The 26,329-nt window shown below is 43.3% G+C and overlaps 1 protein-coding gene across 1 annotated transcript in view; it reads right to left on the bottom strand.

Moving 5' to 3' along the window:
• LOC119455327 (leucine-rich repeat and immunoglobulin-like domain-containing nogo receptor-interacting protein 3) overlaps positions 1 to 26,201 on the bottom strand; it is a 616,024-nt gene extending 589,823 nt beyond the window's left edge. Inside the window, exon 1 of the mRNA XM_037716719.2 lies at positions 25,526 to 26,201. Coding sequence (XP_037572647.1) covers positions 25,526 to 26,157 — 632 coding nt within the window. The 5' untranslated portion in view covers positions 26,158 to 26,201. The remainder of the gene's footprint in view (positions 1 to 25,525) is intronic.
• Between the last annotated feature and the right edge of the window lie 128 nt (positions 26,202 to 26,329).

Below are 26,329 nucleotides of genomic sequence, written 5' to 3'. Positions count from 1 at the left end.
CAGCATAAAAACCACCCATTGGCTCTAGACATAATGAAACGAGATAGATGTTATGTTAATAAAGAAATTCAGGAAAATCTTCATGTATTGCCAAGAAATGAATTTTGGAACTCAGATGTCGAATATCCTCCATGGCTGCTTACTCGTCCAAAAATCGAATTGTGAGTAGATGGCATATTCAGAAAACGAGACATGTGCATTCAAGCTGCTCAACAACTAGCACTTTACCAGATTTATATGCGGTATTCAGGATACGTACACGTCTATACAGATGGCTCCAGTACAGAAACCTCGTCAACTTCAGCATTCTATATACCGCGCCTCAATAAACACGAATCGTTTAAGTTATCTCGTGCGACTTCGTCCACAACGGCTGAACTGTTCGCAATCCTATGTGCGTTAAAATTTATAACTTCAGTACGAGATGCGCAAAAATGGGTAATTTTCAGCGATTCACAGGCGGCACTCATATCACTCTGCAGCACAAAATCAAAAACAATCAGTGATAGTATACTATACGAAACACTTAGAGACCTCACGAAGGCAAGCCAAGAGAAGCATGAAATAAGATTCCAGTGGATACCTGGACATTGTAACATTCCTGGCAACACAGCAGCCGATGAAGCAGCACGACAAGCACACCTCAAAGATGATGCAATTTCGCTCCCAATATCAAAAAATGAATTACGCTGTATCATAAGGGCAATATCTTTTAAAATGTGTAGAAATACGTGGTTTGACCAGATTTCGAAGAGCTCTGATTTATACCATATTGACCCGCTTATTGAATTCAAATTTCCGTTGTCATTAGACAGAAATATGGAAACCCTTATTCATCGATTACGACTAGGCACTGCCTACACAAAACATTTCTTACATAGAATTGGCCGTGCGGAAACCCCCGAATGTGATTGTGGATTTATAGATGAAGATGTATATCACCTCCTTTTAGATTGTCCACATCACGACACACCAAGACGCCGACTAAAATCAACTTTATTGGCATTAGACCACAGACCTTTCAGTTTAAGGAAACTTTTGGGCCCTTGGTCAACAACGGCCTTGCAAAAGAGCGCTCCAAAAGCGTTAACAACATTTCTTGAAGAGAGCGGCATTGTTGGCCGTTATTAACGCTTGTAATGTTTCTTTTATTTCAATGTAGCTGTGTATGTGTTTGTGGATTATGATTGTGTTGTATGTATGATTGATTGCATGTGTTGAGATTATGATTTGTGGATTTGTAATTTATGTTTATATTCTGTGCTGACTATATGTGAAAATGTGACTATATGTGACTATATGTAAAAATGCATGTACACGATGTGTGCACCACCCGCTGACTAGAGACTGTATTGTAAGGTGCCATTATTGTTTATATTCTTGAGACTTTTTTCTCCAGTGCAGTGGAGTGATTGAACTTCTACATTGTATGTACCACTTTTTTTTCCTCACCGTGTTGCTGTGCAAACGTTGCTTATATGAGAAGGCTATTTTAAACCCTGTATGTTGTAGGGTAGACGTATTCAAGAGTTGAGGAGTAGCCGACGCCTTACTTGTGCGTCAACATCTCCTCATATCATATCAATATAAAAAAAATCACTGTTAGTACCGGAGTCAACTGTGTTCCAGGAGGTGATAGTAATGCTCGAGCTGATAAACGCAAGACCTAGGGCAGAACGTGACTGCAGTGTTGCCACGTTTGGCTGTCTATAGCCAAATTGGGCTACATAAAAAAAATTTGGCGTCGACTTGGCCGTATTGGCTATGTGACTATATTTGGGCTATGGAAAATCTGCGACTTGGCTTTGTTTGGGCTATAAGTGGCGCCCTGGGGCGCGATCTTGTACACGTTCCAAAATGGAACGGAACGCCTCCGTTCCATTTTGGAACGCGTACAAGATCGCGCCCCTAATCCAGGCTCTAGAGGTGGCTCTGATCGAGTAGAAGGAATCTCGAAGGCTATGTGTAGCAGCACGGTTGTGCGTGTGTGCGCGCCCGAAATGCCCCTTATCCCCCCTCCCCTCCCTCTCTGCACTGTTGTCCGACCCGGTGGCTTTGATCATTGATGGACTTAAACTTACACCCCGCTTCATCGTCGGGCACACGATCCCCGGGCATCGGGATGAGCCTGGGAGTAGAGGGCTTTTCACACTACACTGTACTAACATGGCTATGCTCAGAAAGCTCAGAAAGGGAAAGCAACAAAATAAGGTCGGGCAATCGTGGCGCCGACATGAAAGAAGTGAAGCACGGGTAGAAGACACGCTCCAGTGTGTTCAAGGGCATGGGTTCTGGGTGAAGTATCGCACGGGGCACAGCTTTCGACCTGCTCCACGTTTCTCAAGGCTCTCAGCTTTACTGCCATATTTTCCTTTTCCTGCGAGATGAATTTTTGTTCGTGCTTACATTCAAGGTTCATTTCGATAGGTTGGACTTAAGGTCGGATCCTCCTCGGAAAGGAGAATCGAACCATTGGGAAGTGAGCCAAGTATGCGAGAAAGTATAAAAAAGAATGGGAGCAGAACCCCAAACTAAAAGGCGGGTCTGCTGCTTTTACTTATACATGGCTTGGCCGTAACGTCATAGATGCAGGTACTCATTGTGCTAATATCCAAACATGTTTGCCACGATGACATCAGAGCGCCACGTCACGTGAACATCACCAACCATGTGGGTGATTAGCAGGTGAGGTGTCATGCTGCTGGCTTAAAGACGAAGGTTTGATTCCCGGCCACGGCGGCCACATTTCGATGGAGGCGGAATGCAGGAACACCCATGTACTAAGATTAAGGGTTAAGAACCGCAGGTGGTCCAAATAAATCCGGAGTCGCCCACTGCGTCATGGCTTCCTCATATCGTGGTTTTGGCACGTAGACCCCCAGCAATTATTATTAGCACATCAACATAGTTTGCTTTTTTCACAGTAACCGGTTTTCACAGGGTTACCACTGTTATCAATTTGTCGTTTACCGTTGCTCTTTGTGTGCCGTCGCTGCTTTTACCATTTCGAGCGAGTTACATTCGGGACGTTGCTCGTCGGCGAAAACGACTGCGTGCCTCTTACACTGGTGTGCCGTTTTGCGCAGTAATCTAAAGCTTCACTTACACCGATTCAGACAGTGAGTGGCATCTGTTGTCCGTCACTTTTTTTAACGCATGTTTTTGCCGTGCTAGAGATCTAAGATGGCTGCCAAATTGATGTAAATGGACACTATTTATAGGGTTGTTCGTTTCCGGGTAAAACCCGATCTTACCTGGTTTTTACACCACGAACATGTTTCAGTAGAATCGGGTTAAACCCGATTTCTCCCCGAATTCGTAAACCACATACCAACGTATATTTCTTTCTTTTTTTACGCAGTACGGAGTTTGCGGTGCACACGCGCGCGCCAGCTACCCTGTCTCAGAACAGCGAAGTTAGATCCTGTTGGCTTAACCAGTGACCTATAGACTTCATTTCACAAGCTGCGTACAGCACTCTGGACGCTACACATCTCTCAACCAACCACCCAACGAGCACGCCTCACTCTGAGTTAGTAACTTACCGTGTTACTACCATGTAACTGCGTTATGTCTAGCTAATGGAAGCTGTGATGTCGGGAGAACATATTCTCAGCTGAGATACGTTCAAAGATCGGAAAGCTCTCGGATGGAGACCGACAAGTTGCGCATGCAGATGATAATGCATGTTAACTAGGATGTGTAAAAAATCGATGAGCAGCTTTTCGTAAATGAAACGTTTCATTTTCTAGAAGTTATCGATGCTCTTTGCAGTCATTATTACTTATTAGTTTCCAAACAAACGCCAAACTTCGGAGTATTCGCTGGAAAACGCTGATGTCCCCCCGATTACCAGCTTGAAACAGATCCCTAGGTTTAACGCGTTAGCGTTAAGGAGCTTGTGATAGCCTCCTATGAAAAAAAAAAAAACTAAGGTAATGTATTACTTGTAAATTTGTAATTTCAAACAAAAAAAAGTGAATTTCAGAATAGTTCCACAAAAAACCCAAATTTTCCCCCATTATCATCTTGAAAAATAGCACCCGATTTTTACCCCTGGATTTAATTATATATAAAGCCCGAAAACGAACAACCTACCTATATAGAGCATGTGCCAGCTAACCCAGGCCAAGCTGATTGAAAAAAGATAACAAAAAAAAAAAACGAGAAAACAAGATAGCACTAACAGACAAATAACGCTAGGTATCGTAGCGCGAAAGACTGGTTTTGGCTCATAAAATGGAAGCCGTGGGCGCCTCGCCGTAGCAGACCGCTGGAAAGCTGAACTTTTTCTACGCTTTAGGATGAGGTCACTTGAGAGGTCGATGATGCTGAACATTTTTTTTTGCGTTCATGACAGCTAAACGCAGTGTTCGGTTAATATTACTGCAAATAACTAGAAATAACCAGTTAGTACTATCTTTCTTAAAATAAAAGCACTGCTATTTCGCCCTCTGCAGGGATTCGCTGGAACTTGAGAACTTCCGAGGCCAACTAAAAAGTGTTCTGTGTGCAAGCGTGATGTCGCTGTTGTTCAGGTCAAGGGTCGTGGTCCACGGCAGCACGAACATTTTGTTACGACGCGTTGTGCAAAAAAGGATTGCCGTAGTCAAATGTGAAAATATTTATACAGATAAAACTGCAAATAAAAACGGCTATATTTGGCTACGAATGTTTCGCTCTTTTTTGTGTTTGGCTACATTTAGGCTACGATTTCTCTAGCTATGGGCTACGTCGTCTCGTCCAATCTGGCAACACTGCGTGACTGACCGCGAACGAAAGTATGTACTCCTGAACTTAAACAGGAGAAATGATTTGATAAAGTTCAATCCCACAACCGTTTGCCACAAGTATATGGTCGGAAACTCCACGATACATGGTGAGAATTAAAGTCGCCTACTAGTGTGACGTTTTTCTGACTATAAGCAAGAGTGGTATCGAGATAACGGGTATCTTGTACCCCAGCAGGGAAGTACGTGTTAACTAGAGAAAATAACGCTTCCTGGAGAAACCAGGAAGCGTTATATCCAATACTAACATCTCACATTCTGGTCACATTATCTGATGTGCTATCGTAGCTTTATGGCATATCTTTGCTGACACAAAGAAAGCTAAACCACTGCCTCGGGAAAGGCGATCCAATCGAAAGCATCGGGAATTTTTTTGGATGAAATTTTTTATCAGCAGCAAGCAAAGTTTCCTGTAAAATAATAATATCTGGAGAATATTTAGAAGCAAGATGTAATAAATCTGTTGCAGCGGAAAGTACGGAATGACAGTTCCACTGAATTCCTGTTAAGCTTCCTATGGTGAAGAAAGCTGAGCAGCAGAGACCGCTTTGTCTAAAACGCTCTCTTTTAAGAAATACTTCTTAGTAGGAGTTTCGCTCGTGTACTTAGAGTTGAGTCTTGAGCTGGTGAGAGAGCTAGATTTTTTTGTCTACCGGTGATCTTGATTTTTTTGTCTAAATGACCAGGGGTCCATTTCTACATCTTGATTTTCCATCACATCTGTGTCTGAAAGGCAGGTGTGGTCATCTTTCTCAGAAGTTGATCGGTTTGCAACATCGTTGTTAGTCAATGGTAGCACGGTCGACACTTGACTAGGTTGACTCTGTGGTAGAACAGGCACCTGTCCCTCAGTTTTGACTTTATTAGCAATTTGAATCCACTGAGTGAATTGTGTGGACATTGTCTAAACAAGGGAGTCGGTGAGGTTCACCATAATGCGTTCCATTGCTTTTCCCAACGCTTTACGACAGAAGCTGCAGCAGCCTGAGAGATTGAGTTATCCATACCTAATGTCTAACGGGCCGTTATACCTGCATAGCCTACTCTGAATTTCTGCAATGGCCTCGCGACGAGAGCATCGGTGTCTATCAATTATTTCAAGGTTTCTGTTTTTGAGGGTGTCGGGTGCCAGGTGGGCGCGGTGCGGAGAACGAATTCGGAGAACGCGGTCTTGCGCGCACTATGTTGGCGCTGATGGTCATAATAGGTCCACGCGGGCAAACCTTGAGTGGGACTGCGGTACACGGTGCTGGCTAGAGACGCCGACAAGGTTGGCCTAACAATAAATTGTGCGTGTCTGCTGCTGAGGCCGTCACTGACTACGTGCAAATAGGAGAAGGAAACGGAGTTGGTGGATAACGGTGTTGTTTTGCAATACATTTAAGAGTAAGCCAATCCCTTTGGGTTGTGGCTTAACAGTTCTCTCATTGGCAACTGCTTCTGCAGGAGGGGCAATGGCCCCTTCCTCTCCGAGCTATAAGAGTCTCCTCAGTCTAGGCTGTAATCACTAAACTCATAGATCAGTAAGACTCTGTACGATGCAACGCTAGTCTGGGCTGTACCCACTTGGTGGTAGAACAGTGAGACTCGGTTGGACTTAAGTAGTGAGAGCTAGCCTAGGCTTTAACTTGGGAAAAACTGGAAGAGTAAAGCGCTGTTTACTTATGTTTTGCATCAGTGTTCTTTTGCGAACTGCATTTGACTGTGTAAATGTTTTTGTTGCAATATATCTTCAAGGTTTGTTACCTCTACCATGTCTCCTGCTTCCTCATCGCCGATTATCAATTTAAAGAGACTTAATGAACTTTAAGGAGAAAGAACAAACAACTCCATATATGCTGCCTAAAGCGCTTCGCGGGTAATCCGTCCCCACATGAATGTTGCGGTCCCACAAAATGTTTTCTATAGCCATGTTGGACACAAAGTGTTCCAAAACTCGGCGACGTGGTGTTAATAAAGTTGGTCGGCATTTAACAGCTTACAGTCGACCGAGGATTAAATTAATCCGAAAAAAGGCTTCAGTAAAACATAATCCGAACACATCGGATAGAATATGTTCTATTGGTTCAGCATAGTGGTGCAGGCACGCATTCGGTATTTCATCAGGATCAACGGAACTCCAACTTTTCAAGTACCACATGTAGAACGCCTTCATAGCTTTTAAAGTCTACAAAAAGATTTGAAGAATGTGACAGTTTGCTGATCCAGTGGAAGCGGATTTATCAGCATTTTGCTTCAGTTTTCTCGGACGAGTTGCCGTTGCAAACAATGATGCTTCAAATTCAAGCAATACCGCACGAGTTTCCAGCTACCCCGATAAAAAAACAAAACAAAACAAAAAACAAAACAAAAAAAAACGGGAGTAGCACGCTCAATGGTGAGGCTACCATGCACGACTTCCCGTGGACCTGATGATACCGGCGCAAACCTTTTGAAGCAACCGTCAGATAATTCATCTTACCTTTTATCACTAATACCCCAGCAGTCACTGGACACTAGGTGTCTTTCCGATGACTGGAACATTCCTTGCGTCAAATCTTGAGAAAAGCACTTCGCTTATAATTACCGTCTATGTCTCTTACATCTAAGCGTTCACATCACTAATGATCTTTCGTGAAACTTGCATGTCTAATGAATTACTAACAACGTTAACCACACGCTTGGTTTCCTTCTCCGGAACTTTTCCAAAGCCCCAGTATCCTTACAATTGCTACTATAGAAGACCTTAGTCCGATCCAAGGTAGAGTATGCCAAGTAAGTCTGGGATCCCCTCAGTAATCACCTCCCTAGAATCAGCAATCACCTTCCTAATCACCTCCCTAGAATCACTTCAGAATCGTTCTGCACACTTCATTCTCTCTAATTATTTGCTCCATTCTCTCACTGTTTCACAGATAAAAAGAAACTTTGTATCTTCCTTACCTTCTTGCAAGACGTGTTTCACAAAATTAATTATTTCAAATAAAACTTGAAACAACTTTTGTTCACCGCCCGTAACTACGCATCATTGCACGTTGACCATCAGCTGCGAATTGCCGTTCTAAACGTAATTATTACGAATCCTTTGTTAGAAAAACCAGCATCTACTGGAATCCGTCGTTTCCCTCGCAGCACCTGCGTCCTTCAAGTTTACAACTGAAGAAAATTGCGTATCTGCTCTTATACTTTTTTATTGTTCACACTACCACTCCTCTCTCTAACGCCTCACGGCCTTGAGTACCTGAATATATAAGTAAATCCATTTGCTGCAAGCGACTCGAACATATCATATACAGTCGCATAATGCCTCATATTTAAATGAATAAATCACTTTTTGAAAACCAACACGGCTTACGGAAAGGGCGATCTTGTAAGATCCAGTTGTTTGAGCTATAGTAACCGATTTACACAACTGCATAAATGGGTGATTTTCATCGATGCAATTTTATTGCGATACTAATTTTATGGACACTCTAAGCGCATTTCTGCCGTCGGCGTTGCCGTCGCCGTGAGGTACCGTATAAAGTCCAACGGCGGTAAAATTGTCTCCGCGCGCCGCACGCTGTGTGAAAGCGTAGGAGGGTGATCCGGCAATCGCAGCTCAATGTAGCGCACGCGAGGGAGGAAGTGCGCGCGAGGCACGGGGGCGAGGCGACGGCGTTCTGCCACGGTCGGCTGCTGCTCACAGCATAGACGCGCGGGCGCCGTAAGCGATGGGGACAAAGTGCATGCGCTGAGTGCCGTAGCTTCGTATGCGCTGTGCTTTCGATGCTTAGTTCGCGTTGAACCGAGACGAGAGACAGCGCGAAGGTCAATTTGCCCGCTGCTGCTGGCACGCTTTGTCACTCCGGTGTTATCACAGCGAGTTTACGCGGTCATCGAGTGGGATGTGTTCTTGTTTACCTGTGCGCGCGTAACACCGTGCTTGTCTATTTAGTTAGCGAATGTTTACAAATTTATACGGCCCAATAAACTACTATCCTTGCTTCGTATAGCTCTCTACTAATTTGCTATCGCAATCGATGCTTCGCCTTTCGGGCGAAACTGAGACTTTTTTATTGACTTCTCTAAGGCATTTGATCGCGTTCCTCACCAACGTATATTAACAAAAATACGCACTCTGCGGCTAGAAAAAAAAACATTAATGTACATTAAGCGCTTCCTAACTGATACATTTAAGACTTAAAATCAAACACTACGTATCCCGCCACACGCGAGTCAAGTCGGGAGTACCAAAAGGATCAGTTTTCGACCGCTGTTATTTTTAATCTATATAAATGATATATCGACTAACATGCGGTATTTCATACGTCTTTTTGCAGATTGCGAACTATCTAAAGAAAACACAAACAGCAATCCGGCAGTCTGCCTTCACTACACTTTTAGAATGGCGCAGCAAATCGCAGATGAAAAGTAACACCGAGAATACTAAACATGGTAAATGTTTTGCCGGTATCAACGTATTTGCTAAAAAACACACAATTACCAATTTTGCGATTGAAACAGATTGGACGATTAAATAATCAGTTCTTTTCAATTATATTTTAAAATGTAACGATCATGTAGAATTATTCACTATCACACTATTTGAAAAGCTTGGTGTTATAAAGCGCCGCCTACGCGTTTCTAATTGAGACACTAAACTTGGGGCATATAACTCGCTAATTAAACTATCATTAGAATACGCTTTTAAATTATGGCACCGCCCTCAAGCTTACCTTACTGACATGTTGGGATCAATTCAAACTAAAGCTGCTAGATTAATATCGTCCCCTTATTCTCGTTATCACACTATACAAAGAACATATGGCACTAAATTTACCTCCCGCAATACGCAGAAAATATTCGCGATTAACTGTCTTTATTTCAGTGACAGACCCTTTCCCTCCAATTCTTTCCACCACCATTCCACATCTCAACCCATAGTGACCACTCTTCCGTCGGGCTAAAACCTGCCTACACTCACTTTTAGCCTCATCAATAAGTGAGTGAAACGCCCTTCCGCAATCCGATGCCAACGCAATCTTCTTTCCAATCTGCTCGAACCTACCTTAATGAACAAACCTGCCATAGTAGCTTATCTTTTATACCACCCATGCGTCCGATTTTTTTTTTACTTAGTCACGTGCCATACTGCCTTTGGACTGTATTATGGCAATAGTGTTGTAGTACGATCTTGCATTATTGCATTATATAATCATTACTACATGCTACTATCAGACGCACTGTATTTCCTTAATGTTGAAAAATTGTGTGCTTTATTTGTGCTTTGTATTTCATGCCTATCACCCATTTTTTGAAGATTCTTAATGTTTTAACAAGTTTACTGTTGTTATCCCCCTATGTAATGCCGGTATCTCAGCCCTTAGGGTAAATAAATGAAATCATTCTCAATCAATCAAGCATCTAGAGATTAAGCTGGTCTGCTCTATCAGTTGCATGTGTTATTAAGCGAGAAATAACCAAAATCTGGTTATTTTATCGCTGCATTCCTGTAGGTAACCACATATATTCGTAAGGTTATTCTAAAAAAAAGTGATAGACCATGTGAAAAGTAGGTAGCCTTAGGATTGGTAGTTTCGACGCTAGTTCTTTAAAGCTAATAACAGGCATTTACATTGAAGTGAACCGCGCAAATGACAAGGGACACTTGAAGTACACAAGTTTAGTGTGTGCCTCTTGTCGTTTCTACTGTTCACTTCAGTGTAAAAATGTGCCAGCCAGCTATTCTACTTTAACGGAGGTCTAGGTAATCTAGGATTGCTGCATAATCAGACTTGGAGAAATCTTTCACCAATTTGGATGTTAGCGTTTTGTTGCGTTACGTACTGCGAAGAAAGAAATCGTGGGACCGCAACATTCATCGAGACGGATTACCGGCGAAGCTGTTTAGGCTGCATACGCGGGCTGCATACATTAAGAAATCATAATTTTTTTTTCATACGGCTCCACACTACGATGACACAAGCGCCTCTGCGGTCATCGCATATCCGACGCGCATGACGTCACAACAACAGAAGAGCAGGCACCCGCGCCACACTCTTTCCCCTCTCCCCTGCCCGTCTGCCCGTGATAAGCAAAGCCCCTTCGCAAAGCAGCGACTCTCTCCGCCTCGTTTCTCCTCTCTTTCGCGCTCCTTTCTCGGCCGTGGCGCTGCCTACACCGCTTGAGTAGGGTGCCTCGATGCCAGCGCCGCCGTTCAGGGTGGTGCCATCCTTTGACCGCACCCGCGCCGCCGCTTTCTCGCTGCGACGCCATCTTGAGTCACAGCGAGCGGTTGCGAGTGCTTGGTGCCGGTGCTTAGTTCGAGACACAGTGCTCGCGGATGCTTCGCTGACGCTTCTACTTGCTGGACAGTGTTCAGCCGCATGAATGACAAGCTTGTCAAGTGCATCGAGTCGACATGACGGGCTGTTGTGTTCCCAAGTGCACCGGATCGACGCGTAAAGGGCTTCGTTGTTTACGCTTCCCCCGGGACCCAGAGCGAAGAGATGGGAAGCCCAAGTAAAGCGGTATCACTGGAAGGCAACGGATAGCTCCTACATTTGCGAGGTAAGTGTCAAGAAAGTTTACACTATCGCATCGTGTTTTTCATAAATAAGAAAGTATTCTCTGATCCTCACTCACGTACCTACGTTCGCTCACGAACTAAGCACTGCACCGATGCTGAGTAGCCTATGGTTTGCGAGCGCGCGTCGCATAGGCTTTTGCCGTTTTGATCAGCGCAGTCTATGCGAGTAGTACCCTTATTTTAAGAACTGACGAAAATGCTTCGCCGCGAAATAGCCTTACATGAGCTACAAATCGTCATGTAAACCACCTATTTTACTTTTTCACGGGAAGCACACATCGTGTGTCTCTTGTTTCTTTTTTTTTTCCCTCAGTTTCTTTTTTCGCTACTGGTTATTTGGGACTAAAGAACGCAGTGCTTCTTTTGGGGAGAGCGGCTGTTGTGTACGTAGCAAGCGAAGCATTGTGATTTTCTCTATTCTCAGCAGATATCTTGCGGATCTCAGGTTGTTACGTTATATAGCTGAGTTTTTAGACGAATATATTTGTAGCGTGGTGCTCGTAAGCCGATGGTCATTCGTGCTCATTCCCGATCGTAGTGGGTACTGTGACGGTCTTTAAATGCCTGCGCACGGTATGCCCAGGTATAGTAGAGTTAAGGGGCATCATGGGACCAAAATGTTTCGGCGCTTTCTGGCATGGTGTCTGTTGTAGCCTGTGCATTTCTTCGAAACGTGTGAAGCGAGGTAATACAGCATTACTTCTGCGAAAATTTATTTTTAAGCACTGTAATGGGTTCTCTGTATTTACAAGGCAACTTTTCATATCAATAATCACTTTTGTTGTTTTACTTGTACTTAGAAACACTTTGAAGAGGACCAGTACGAGGGAAATCGACAGGATGGGCGCCGTCTGTTAAAGTCAACAGCCCTACATCATCATGGACTATATTTTCGAAGTGAAAAACATTGCTAATCTGTATTTGACTGTCTTAGTTTCATTTACCGTTTTTGTACGCGATATGTATGCAGTGTTGTTTATTTTTTCAATGTAGTTATCAGTGTTCTAATGGTTATTTATAAAATGTTCTGTACTCGCCATCGATGTGTTTGGCTGATGCGACGTATTCGATGGTAGCTGATGCATTCTGGCAGGATATCTTGATTAATATTACCCGCGGTTGCGGTTTCTTGTTTGCATTCTTGTTTTCGATTTATATTGTGTGTAATAAGGTTGATATACTCACTTGAACCCCCCCCCCCCATGTAATGAATAAATTAAAAAAAAAACTCTCACTATCCCGAAATGTGTGTCGAGCCTACCTTGCGAATTTTTTTTTATCTCGTCTTTCAACATAACCTTCAGGCGCCACACAGTACATATAATTTTTCATGTACATATCTCTTTCATGATTGATTGTACTAGACATTATAAGTAAATGTATCTTGTGCATCGTTTGGTTTCTTGTGTGTACTACGCAAGCTTGACACAGACAAGTTACGTTACATGTTTCTCTACAGCACTAAGTAAACTTTATTTTCACATCGCAGTTATTTTTACACCAGCTTAATCCTGTCAGCACACAGTTTTGTGGGCAAAAAAAAGCAAAATTGCGCGTAGATATCGTCAAATAATTGCAACGAACGCGAAGAGCACGCGCAACGCAAGGGAAACTAACCGCCGTGCGCGAGTGGCTGGCTACGGTAAAGGAGGCGTGACGTGTAAACCAAAATACATCAGCGAAAAAGAAAAACTTCCACACACAGGGGGTCGCAAACCTTATATACCAAGCATCGAAGCGCAAAAAAAATAAATAAAAAATAGTGTGTATTTCAAGCACACACACGGCATGTTAAATGTAAATTGAATTAGGCAACTTGGGGCATGTTCCCGGCGCCATACATTTACGTCTTGGACCTTCGACGAGTTAACGGCTATTGGTTATAAAGATGTGCAGATGCGATACCGATAAAGAAACCCTCATCAAGGCAAAGCACTTGGAAGTGCGCCGCGAATAACACTATTTATGAACGCAAGCGTAGCTGAGTCTCAGCTCGTGTGACTCAATATGGCGGCGCCAGCGGGGTTGTCTCCACCCTGGACGGCGGCGCTGGGAATCGAGGCCTCCTACGCTTGAGCGTAGCATACGATCTTTCGCGGAGTGAATGCACGCATAGCAATGCGGAGCGCCTTAAGCGTTTGCCTTGGCGTTCTAGTTCCGAGTAACTTCGTGTATGCGCAGGGTTTTATACAGGGTGTTTCAGCGAACACTTTCAAAATTTATTTAAGGTTGTCTGTGGCAGATAGCCCAATTCTGGTTAATGAGATGGTCTACTCGAAGAGGCGGACATTACTTGCACGAAATATTGAAATGCATAATCGAATAATCAACAGAAATTCACTAATGAAGTTTTTAACTAATTGTCTGATGGCCTATATTGCAATTTACAAATTGTAGCCGTGGAGTTCGCAAGGCGGATCCACTTGGAACGAATTCTCGGGATGACACCAGTTTAGATATATTAATTCCCGAACTTCGCGGAGAAATACATTGGCGTTCCAGTTTGGTTCTTAACAAAACGTCGCTTTTTGCATTGAAGCACAAAATTAAAGCAATTGGCACTAGGGCATAGATTCTAGGAATGCAAGAGGAGAGATGTTAGTAGAATTCGCGGAAAGGAATAGGCTCCGAATAATGAATACCTTCTTCAGGAAGCGCAGCAACAGGAAGTGGACCTGGAAAAGCCCTAATGGAGAAACGAGGAATGAAATAGATTTCATACTCTCTGCCGATTCAAGCATAGTGCAGGATGTAGAAGTGTTAGGTAAGGTTAAGTGCAGTGACCATAGGTTAGTGAGGTCTAAGATTTCTCTCAATTTGAAGAGAGAAAGAGTGAAATTAGTGGAAACAGGCGAACCTAGACGCAGTAAGGGTGAAAGCAGACAAATTCAGGCCGGTGGTCGCAAACAAATTTGCAGCTTTAGAAAATGAAGATAAAGACAACATAGAAGTAATGAATGAAACCGTAACTAGGTTGATCTCAGAAGAAGCAATTGAAGAGGGAGGTAAGGCACCAAGGCAACCAGTAGGTAAGCTCTCCCAAGAAACAAAAGACCTAATAAAGAAACGACAGAAGATGAAAATGTCCAACTGAAGAGATCAGATAGAATTCTCTGAACTGTCAAAACTGATCAAAAAGAAGAAAGTAAGGGATATTCGAAATTATACCATGGGAAAGATTGAGGAAGCCGTAAAATATGGACGCAGCATTAAATCAGTAAAAAGAAAGCTTGGCATAGGACAAGGCAAGATGTATGCACTGAAAGATAAGCATGGTAATATAATCAGCAATTTCCATGACATAATAAAAGCAGCGGAAGAATTCTACACTGAGCTGTACAGTGCCCAAAAGAGCCAAGCTACTTTCATTCGAAATAGTCATGAACCGGATACACAGTCTCCTTCTATAAATAGCGATGAAGTTAGAAGGGCCTTGAAAGACATGACCAGGGGAAAAGCTGCTGGAGAAGATGGAATAACAGTAGATTTCATCAAAGATGGAGGAGATATCATGCTTGAAAAGCTTGCGGCCCTTTATACGCAATGCCTCACAACTTCAAGTGTACCAGAGAGCTGGAAGAAAGCCAACATTATACTAATTCATAAGAACGGAGACGTTAAAGAATTGAGGAATTATAGACCCATTAGCTTGCTTTCAGTATTGTATAAAATATTCACCAAGATAAGTTCTAATAGAATCAGGCATAGGCGGCAAGTTTTCATTTTTCCGGGGGGGCTGGGGCCCGACCAGATTTCCGAAACCTACCCTTGTGTGTATATATATATATATATATATATATATATATATATATATATATATATATATATTCAAAAAAGGAAAAAAAGACGAACGTTTATGGCATATTTACTGACTGACGTTTCGGCCGGTCCTCCGGCTGAAACGTCAGTCAGTAAATATGCCATAAACGTTCGTGTTTTTTTTCCTTTTTCGAATATACCGTCGGGTCTGGCGCGATACCCTTCATATTGTATGCATATATATATATATATATATATATATATATATATATATACACCCTCTGCTAACAATTTTCTCTGTCCAGCTTTACGGCGCAATCAGTTATATCGACACTCCAGGCAAATTGTCGCGGTTGTCGTCGCCGTGATGTTCCGCATTAAATCCAAAAGCCATATGCATGAGCGACCCATACCCTGTGGCTGCGGGAAAAAGCACGTTACAGTGAGCCAACAGGGATGGCGGCTTGATTGGCATTATCTGCCCACGCACTCCATATTGAGGTTAGTTGTGCGTCACGTAATCAAACGCGAATGGGAAGGAGAGCACGCGTCAGCTCCTGTAGCCCTACCGTAGCTGTGAATGACTGTGCGCGGCTGACACTTGTAGGGCCCGCGTGCCATATCTAATTGTTGGTAATCATTGGTGGGTGCAATGGTAAAGAGCGACCAGGGATGGCTGCTAACTTCATGCGCGCTGTCTTCCTTGCCGGGCTGTCTTTCTGGGAAATTCGGGGGTTCTAACCCCCCCTTTGTTTAACCCCATTTCTTTCCTTACGCATTTGAGTACTGCAACTAAGATGTAAGACGCGCAATCGTCTGCACACTCGCAAAAAGCGCATCGTTTGACAATTTCCAGCGCAGAAATCGAAATTAGTGCTGTTTAGATGGTATTGGCAAACTGTCAACCCTCCCGGCAGAGATCCTGGGTGCGCTACTGCTTTCTGCGCCCATAGTGTTGCAGAGTTAAGAGACAGAGGTCATCGCAGATCACTCACAGAGGTCGTCAGTAGTGGACATAAAAGTATGCAGATAATGATGGTGAATCTAATTTTCAGAGTTGCGGTGAATCGCGCGGCTGTACGAACCATTCGCCTCTGCTGCCGGAAGCGAACGGTTCCAAATGCTTGCGTAGCGAAAGCAAGTGCTCGAGGTCATCCAGTGAGGTATTTACAGGTTTACATGGTCCGTGCTTGCTATGTCCACTATGCTTACTATTTTAATTTTAGGTTAATGTTTACTACAATTTATATGGCCACTATAACGTATATACTAGTGTAAGGGCCACACTTTTCGGTCGCGATTTTGACGAGCCTTTCCTGGGACCAGGCCATTGGGCCTCATTTTTCCAACTACGAGTATGAAATCTGCCGTAAACCTGCGCGATCGCCTCCTCTCGACATCCAATAGCGACGCGCGAAAGTACGCTGCGCGCGACAATTCGCTGTTGAGCCTGATCAGAATGAGCACACGGAACGCGATTGCTTCTCGGTAGGATGTCTTTTTTTTTTAATATTGGCTGTCGAGTTATGGGTGCGCCCCTTACACGGGTGCGATCTTTACACGGATTTACACGGTAAGAATCTTCCTTCGTGTAATTGTCTTCTACTTCGCTATCACTAATACTGCTTCGCCTTCCCGGCCAAACTGCACTCTTTTTTATTTTTTTAGTACTTTGAGTCCGAGTATGAGCGCTGCTGCGCATGACTTCTAGACTTCTATTCTGATTTTGAGTGAATCCGGCTTGGCATCATTTCGGTTACTGAGTGAATTCTATATACAAGGTGTTTCAGCGAACAGTTTCCAAAATTTTTAAAGGTGGCCTGTGGCAGATAGTACAATTCTAGTTCATGAGCTCGTCTACTCGAAGAGGCGGGCATTACTTGCACAAAAAAATTGAAATACATAATTGACAAGTTAACAAAATTAAACTATTAAGTTTTTAGCTAATTACCTTATGGCCCATTTTGCAATTTGCAAATTCTAGTGGAGTGCGGATCCACTTTGAACTAAATCTCAGGCTGACACCAGTGTCGAGATATTAATTCTCTTAACTTTGCGGAGAAATACATTGGCGTGCCAGTCACTTTCTCAACAAAACGTTTTATGCATCCAAGCACAAAAGTATGAAAAGAACAAATTATGAGATTTTACGTGCCAAAACCACGATCTGATTATGAGGCACGCCGTAGTGGAGGACTCTGGAATAATTTAGACCACCTGGGGTTCTTTAACGTGCCTCTAAATCTAAGTATACGGGTGTTCTAGCATTTGGCCCCATCGAAATGCAGCCGCCGTAGCCGTGATTTGATCCCGAAGACCTCATGCTTAGCAGTTCAACACCATAGCCACAAAACAACCACGGCGGGTAAGCGCAAAAGTAACTGGAACGCGAATGCATTTCTCCGCAATGTTCGGGAATTAATATCTCGAAACTGGTGTCATCCTGAGAATTAGTTCCTAGTGCATCCGCCTTGCGAATTCCACGGCTAGAATTTGTAAATTGCAACACGGGCCATAAGTTAATATATGTTAAGAACCTAATTGGTTATTTTTTTATTAGTTGATTAAGCGTTTCAATTTTTTGTGCAAGTAATGTCCACCTCTTCCAGTAGACTAGCTCATGAACTAGAATTGTACTACCCGCCACAGGCAACCTTTAAAACGTTTTGAAAGTGTTTGCTGAAACACCCAATATTTATGGCCTCTGCATGCAAGAGTTCGTTCTCCAACGCGTAAATGTTGTAAATAATTCGAAGAGCTTTTTTTCTTGTATTTTGTCGCTAGTCATTAGCATTGCCTACTGGAAAGAGAATCAATATTGAGACACATATTACTCACGTGCTTTTCACACGCCGTTGATAGAAGACTCTGCCGAAGGGGTCACTGAAGTCTGCAGGTTTTTTTCAGGGTCAAAAAAGCACGCAAAGTAATTTGAAGTGAGGTGAACATAGATCAACATATTCATTCTCTAGGTATAGGCTACCCATCTAGTTGGCTACCTCCTTCTCTTAAAAAAATATAATAAACGTTGTCCTGTGTATATATTTCAATATATTGTGTCTGTGAGTGGTGTTCTCAGCGGAAATTTAAAAAAAATTAAAGTCAGGAAACACGGATGAGGTGGCCGCCGCTGGTGCTTCTAATGTGCTTGTCCTCCTATTGTCAGGATTTTCCGAAATAAAGCGAAAGTATAAATTGAAAGCCGTGCACGCCCGCGTCAACAATGGTGCCGGAAGCTTTTAGCCACAACAAAAGTGAAAATGTGGAGGCAACGCAAGAGAATCCTCAAATTATGTGGGTAACAGAACTCCGGTAATGACATTTTAAGGGCGGGGGGGGGGGGGGGGGGGGGGGGGGCTCAGCCTTTCCCGGAAAATTCCGGAGGGGGCTCGAGCCCCGAAGCCTCCCCCGTAGTCGGCGCCTATGGACTGAGGGCAACACTTGACTTCAGCCAACCAAGAGAACAGGCTGGCTTCAGGAACGGATATTCTACGATGGATTATATCCCTGTCATCAATCAGGTAATCGAGAAATCTGCGGAGTACAATCAACCTCTGTATATGGCCTTCATAGATTATGAAAAGGCATTTGATTCAGTAGAGATACCAGCAGTCATAGAGGCATTGCGTAATCAAGGAGTACAGGAGGCATACGTGAATATCTTAGCGAACATCTACAAGGATTCCACAGCTGCCTTGGTTCTCCACAAGAAAAGTAGAAAGTTACCTATCAAGAAAGGGGTCAGGCAAGGAGACACAATCTCTCCAATGGTATTCACTGCATGCTTACAAGAAGTATTCAAGCTCTTAGACTGGGAAGGCTCAGGAGTGAGGATCAACGGCGAATATCTAAGCAACCTTCGGTTTGCAGCGACATTGTCCTATTCAGCAACAATGGAGACGAATTACAACAAATGATTGAGGACCTTAATCGAGAAAGTGTAAGAATTGGGTTGAAGATGAATATGCAGAAGACAAAGATAATGTTCAATAGCCTGGCAAGGGAACAAGAATTCAGGATCGCCAGTCAGCCTTTAGAGTCTCTAAAGAAGTACGTTTATCTAGGTCAATTAGTCGCAGGGGACTTTTATCATGTGATAGAAATTCACAGAAGAATAAAATTGGGTTGGAGTGCACACGTCAGGCATTGCCAAATCCTGACTGGGAGCTTACCAGTTTCGTAAAAAAAGTGTACAATCATTTTATTTTTTAACATTTTATTTATAAATACTCCGATCTTAAACAAGATCTTAGCAGCGTGGTACACGAATAAGTTTACATACAAAACAAGTACAAAAATTCTATTAATTCTACCGGTGCTAACATATGGGGCAGAAACTTGGAGGTTAACAAAGAAGCTCGAGAAGAAGTTAAGGACCGCACAAAGAGCAATGGAACGAAAAATCTTAGCACTAACGTTAATAGACATGAAGAGAGCGGTGTGGATCAGAGAACAAACGGGGATAGCCGATATTCTAGTTGACATTAAGCGGAAGAAATGGAGCTGGGCAGGCCATGTAATGCGTAGGTTGGATAACCGATGGACCATTAGCGTTACAGAATGGATACCAAGAGAAGTGAACCGCAGTCGAGGACAGCAGAAAACCAGGTGGGACGATGAAGTTAGGAAATTTGCAGGCGCAAGTTGGAATACGCTAGCGCAAGACAGGGGTAATTGGAGATCGGAGAGACAGATCTTCGTCCTGTAGTGGACATAAAATATAGGCTGATGATGATGATGATTTGGTTATGATTCGAGCGAAAGATGGCCTAGAAAATGCTGGCGATATTCTTAGCGCTTTTATTACTGAAATAATAGGTCTGAGCGTTAACTGCGTGTTGCCTGCGAATGACTAAATGCATTTCCTATACATAAAGTTAACTGTCGACCATTCTTTCATTTATTTTCTAAAGAATATCGGCATGTACCGCAGCCACTCGGGGGCAGTTCATCAATCCCGCTGAGCTCATCGTGCTGCCGCTGCGCTTCTGGCTGCCTTTCGACACCCGAATAAGCCTCGCATCATCATCGTAATATTTTCCGTCCATCATACAGCAATATCGGTAATAAATCACCAAATAAATTATGTGCAAATTGAGCAATAAATAACGCAGAACGCGACATCTTGACGAAACATGACATGAACTGAAAAATGTGTTAAGCAATCAATATACAATGGCAAGACAGCCAAACGTTAAAAGGATGCGAAACAAACTTGCTGAACGAAAAAGTAGAAAAGGTTGAAAACTGAGCTCGTCGGTAAACTTATTTGGAGGAGCGCTAAACGACGGGACAAGGACAGACAACACTGCGCCCTTGTGTTGTCTGTCCTTGTCCGGTCCCACAAATAAGTTACAGTAGCAAAGCAGCAACATAGCAATGCTCACAAAGAAACATGGCTCTTTAAGATATGCTTCATATGGCAATTTGCGCAGAGCGCCATCGAGACTATTCTCCGTGGTTTGAGGAAATAATTAATACTTAGAACATTACAGGTGGCATCTAAAGGGTTTAAGAACGGTTTCCTAAACATCTACATGTTTAAGTGGCGTGTGCGTTGAGCTTGAAGGTATCAGAGTTATAGGTACTTTTATTTGTGAAGATGCGTGAACAGGCTTGTGCAGTGTGATAGGCTGCTCACACCTGCGCCTGTGGTGCGATATTTTTACTGCTTGCAGTAAGAAAATTCGTGAGCGGTTCTTGGTCTTTCTAAGAGGGTCGAGACACCGGCTAAGAAAAAAATGCTTCAAGACCCCTGGCTTCAAAACCCCTGGCTAAGTATATCGGGGCTAAAGATAACGTAAATGGAATTGGCATGCTAAGCAGGTGGAGAACAGCCTCCAAATGCAATGTCACTGCGCGTACGAGGACGGGAGGTCAGCAACAAGAATCGCTGGTTGCATCTGAGCCCACAATCGTCAGTGCACTACTTACGTCTGCGTCGGAGGGTAACATCACGTTTTCGGCACTTTTCTGCAAGGAGACCGGGCAACGCGCACGCAATGTCGCAGCGGATCATGAAAATACGTTGGCTATGATTTATTCATGATACTTTCGAGTCTGTCTTTCGGCGTCGGAGAATTTTAATAAATGAGTTTTTGTTGAATTTAATATTACTAATACAAAACAAATTTCCTACGGAAAATACACCTTGGGTATTATAAGGGTGAAATCGAGTTTAATAGCTTGGAAAGTGAGAAATGATAGCGGCGAATGTAAACCTCGTCACAGTTAGGAGATACGAATGCATTTGTGTATGCGACTATCTTTGTGACAGTCACAGTGGGGACCACAACATACAGAAATGCAATGATTTTGCGTGCCCAATATGTGTGTACTGTTGGTAACAGTGTACACATAAAGAAATCAGCTTCTGTCACTTGTACTTTGCTTGAATGTAAAATTAAAGTGAGAGATCATTGAAAAATGATTAATGCTGAATGAATTTTACTTGTGCATGAAATCCTTTGTATTAAATTATCGCTTCCCTGTAGCAGAAGTATACTTAGTACTTGTTACCGCCCATCAGATTGTGATAATTCATTTGCAGCCGATTTGAGCTCCCTGCTGTTAGACATGTGCTTCAAATTTCCACGATCGAATTTGCTACTCAAAGATTTCAACTTTCCTCACATTCACTGGAATAATAAAACTGTAGAAATTCCGTAATTGCAGAAATCTTTTTGACCTTCACGTTCAACCTGACTCAGTGACTGTGTCGCCTCGTGCTGCTAACACCCTCTACATAACCCACCTCTACATCCAAGCCGGAACTTACACAATTCCTTCAATGCATTTGTGGCCTTTGTGACCATAACATACCTATTGAAAAATCTATATGCCATGTAACTTCCGTACCCAATAGTCCGATATGAAACTTATATGATCGCACACAAAAACCCGTTTTTCCCATATGTCACATGATTTTATTGGATGTAGCAGTTATGAGGAATACGGGGTTTTGTCAATAGGCATACTGCTGTTTAACCTGTAAATGAAGATACAAAGTCAACAACCGTCAAATTTACAACAAAGTCCATTTTCACAAAGGAACGAACTCGAAATGTTTTCCCGCAGTTTAATCATTCTGCCGCTTCTTGGACAGTCAAAGAAAACTGGTTGATTTTCCAGCAACAACATGCATCACTTCCCGAGAAGCATGTGCTGCTCGTTCGCATCCGTGATGACACTGGTAAGCCATGGTTTACAAATTCTTTATGGGAGCTATTAAAGAAAAAAAAGCACCCCTACCGATCTGCCCAACACGAGAACTCCATTTCCCAGTGGGATTAATATTTCCAGATACTTCATGAATGCAACAGAATGTTAACAGGATTACAGCAAAATTTTTTCATCAGGATTTACTCAGTTTTCTTCGTGTAAATACTCAGAAATTCTGCCACTTAATGCCGAAAAGTTATGCCTAATATGCTATATTCATGTGTTACCCTGATAGTTTACCTGTTTTTTCTGATCTTTGCTCCGCGGTGACAAATTCACAGTGCTCGTGTCTTCATTCATGAAATCCCCTGATATTTCCTTTCTCCTCACCCCAAACTGCTCTCAAATATCTGCCATTAGTAATACTTCAGAGGTATCAACCAAATTGATAACATTAAAAATTCTAGTGTTCTTTGACCAGATAATATTATCACTAATATAAGGAACGGCACAAAGCTAATAACCAGCAGCTACCTGGAAATTATTTTGTCGTTGTTCATCCATGGAGAATGGAAAATGAGCAAAGTTGTACAAGTATTCAGGTGTGGCGACCGCACAAACCCTTCAAATTATCGCCCACTCTTATTAACCTGCATCGCCTGTAAGCTCTTGCAGCGCATAATTTATTCACACGTCGGATGACATCGTGGCAGTAATGCTGTTTTTAGTAACCAGCTTGGATTCCGGCCAATTCAATGAGGAGAAAGATATTCGAGCTTAATTACACTCAACAGGAAGCTCGGGGGCTCTTATTTAAATGCATGGGAAAGGAGAAATCGTTCTTCTTGGCACCAAATTTGATGAGGTGTGTTGCAATTAAAAGAAAAAAACGTTAAATCTAGTGGGTTGCGAATTTTTTATTTAGGTCATTAAATCTTTTATAAAATTTAATTCGCCAATTTTCAGAAAATGAAACACTTTTACAACTCTAACTCAGCAATGATAAATGATACCACAATTCTGTAAATTGTAATATTACACATGGCTCTAAAAATTAGTAATATATTAGTGGAGCTTTTGCAAAACCCTTGTAAACAATGTAATAATTTCATGTAAGATATAAATTGACATATCATTTTAGTCCGCTTCGCGTGCTCTATAATGAATGCAGTTTACAGAACTGCGATATCTGTTTTGGTGCAGAGCTACGAATCTGTAAACGTCGTGCGTCTATTTTTTCCAAACTTCTGAATTTTTGAAAATTCCTTTAAAAATGCCTTAAATCGAAATTCCGCTTCCAACCGTCGCTAGAATTTACCTTCTCTCAAGTGCAACAAATTTCATTAAAATCGCCCAAGTCGTCATCCTAGAAAAGCGTTTCTGCGTATTATGTATTTGAATAGGCGGCATCGGAGTTTTGCCCTAGCTGAAGCTTCCTCTTCAACCTAGATCCTTTTTTTCCGAACTGACGTAATACACTCCGGCTTTTAAAAAGCGTTTGACAGGGTTCCTCAACAAAGACTCGGGCGCCTTCGCACAGGCCCATTTATCCTATCCTGAATTTCCCGATTCCTTAGAGACCATTGGCAGCACGCAGTAATGGGAAGTGTTAACTCTGCATTTAGTAGAGTAATCTCTGGCGTACCGCAAGCGCCTGTTGTAGTTTTTAATTTTCATAAAACATCCTCCGTACAGTGTCACATTAACCACCCGTCTTTTCGCCCAGACGACTGTACCCTCGCATTTCTTCTCTTAACAATGCTTTAGAAAGACTTAATGGCTAGAGAAGAATGGTGTGGCCCATGCAGCTTAACGTGCAGGTATCACGCAAGCGCACTACCATCACCCACCAATATACTTAAACTCGGTTAATATTGAACAAGTTACATCCTACAAGTGCCCTGGAGTGATTTGTTTACACAAGTACATTAATTGGTCTAATCATACATTACAACTTGTAGCTGGCGCTACTAAATAGCTTGGATTTATCAGACAATCCTCCTAGCCAGCCCCCGGTTGTAAACTTTCGTACGATACGTGTGTACGTACTAAAATACTGAAAGTTGGGCGAATTGGTAGCTACCGCATTCATCATGAAAGTGCAGCGCACGGCATATGTTATGCCACCTCAGTACGGAACCCTCACCAAAATTATTTGACCTTAGAAGCAGTTCAAAATAAGGCTTTATTGTTTCTAAATAAGGCTATCGCTATAACGTAAGTGATATAATAACATCCCACATTAGCATCACGTCGCAGTATTTCACGACTGTGGTTTTTCCATAAGCTGTTCTATGATTTCGCGGGCCTACGTGAAAAACTACTTTTTCCACCACATCGGGCTTCACGTCATGTGTTTAATTGTTCAACCTTCTAAATAAGGCTAATCATTCCACATTAGAATCACGTCGCAGTATTTCACGACTGCGGTTTTTCCATAATCTGTTCTATGATTTTGCGGGCCTACGTGAAAAAGTACTTCTTCCACCACATCGGGCTTCGCGTCATCTGTTTAATTTTGAACCATACAATGATTACATAGTTCGACTAACACTTTTAACCAATCATTTTTTCCAGTTGCATAGATAGATGGTGTTGCCTAAATTACATATGTTAGCATTTTGAAACGTCGCTCCAGCGCACAAATAAACACGGACGAGAAGATAAAGACAACAAGCATCCGACGTTCTTGTTGTCTTTCACTTCTCGTCCGTGTTTATTTGTGCGTTGGAACGACGTTTGATAATGCTAATCACAACCAACTAGCCCAGCTGACTACGCTTACATATGCTACTTTTTGTTCTTACGTTCATGTTATTTTTGTCTTGACGATATCTTTTATGTATAAATGGCCTTTGTTTATTACTGACGATTGCCCTTCTCCCCCTTATGTAGTGCCCTACTAGAGGCCCTTAAGGGTAAATAAATTATGATAATGATGATGATGTACAGTTCTGTAACCATGGCCAAGAAGCAGAGTATGCACCATGCATCAAAGTTCTGATATCGCTACTTGGGCAAATTTAAATCACAGTTTTAGTCTCCGTAAACCAGCTAATTGTGCTTTTGAGAGCCCGGTGTCTATAAAGAAACGCCAATGGCAATTGCAAACTGTGTCCCATCCGCGGCTCAAGTCTGGTGCGAACAGGATGGTAGGCAAAATGCTACACATATTTTTCTTTAGTGAGAATGCACATGCGGCGAGCAACGCGGGCACTCGAGCGGCACCTTATCGTCGGCGACCGATTGCGCTGGAGCCACTTACGACAGGTCAAGGTTCCGAAGCACCGCCGCGGGCCGGGCCACAATGGAGCGCTTGAGCTCGGACACATCTGTGTTGCGTAGCACCACGCTCTCAAGGTTGGCGAGCGCCGCCAGCCAGAAGTCATCCAGGTATCCCACATGGGCAGAGTCGACGGTCACGTGGCGCATTCCGCTGGGCAGCAGGCCGAAATCACGTGTCAGGTTGAGTGGTCCGGCCGCATCGACAACGGTCAAGGCACGCAGACTTTGCATGTCGGCCAGAATGGCCCATGATGGAGGCAAGCTGCTGTGACCACTGAACGTGACATTCTCCACAGAGGAGCGGAGTCCGGCGAACGGATTGTCCTCCTCGGCAAACTCGAACGTCTCCACGGTGACATTGTTGAGCTCGAGTGAAGTGGCGCTGACATCCGTAAAGGCGCCCGCGGGCAACCGCTCTAGACGACTGTCCCGCAGCACGAACGAGAGCGTGGGCCGCGACAAGGGCCGCTGGATGAAGTGCTCGAAGTCCACGGCGCTGCCGAACTCTGCGCAAGTCACCGAAGCAGTCGTGTTGCGGCTCGAGATGTGGCACGATGGCGAGCCCAGTGCCGCGCCCACGAGCAAAAGCCAAGCGAGTGCTCCGTGTGACATGCTGGTGCCAGACTGTCTGAGGCAGCCGCTCGGGGGAACGCGCGCGACCAGATAAGGGTGCCCTCTCCCTCGGCTGGCCGCGAAATTCGTGTACAGTCTCCGGTTGCCGACACGGGACACCCGCGGGCTGCTGTGGGCGTCACGGCAACGCAGGTGCAACGTTGCAAGCACA

This window comes from Dermacentor silvarum, chromosome 6 (assembly GCF_013339745.2).
Source record: "Dermacentor silvarum isolate Dsil-2018 chromosome 6, BIME_Dsil_1.4, whole genome shotgun sequence".
Lineage (NCBI taxonomy): Eukaryota > Metazoa > Arthropoda > Arachnida > Ixodida > Ixodidae > Dermacentor > Dermacentor silvarum.
This window is presented reverse-complemented; position numbering and strand designations above follow the sequence as displayed.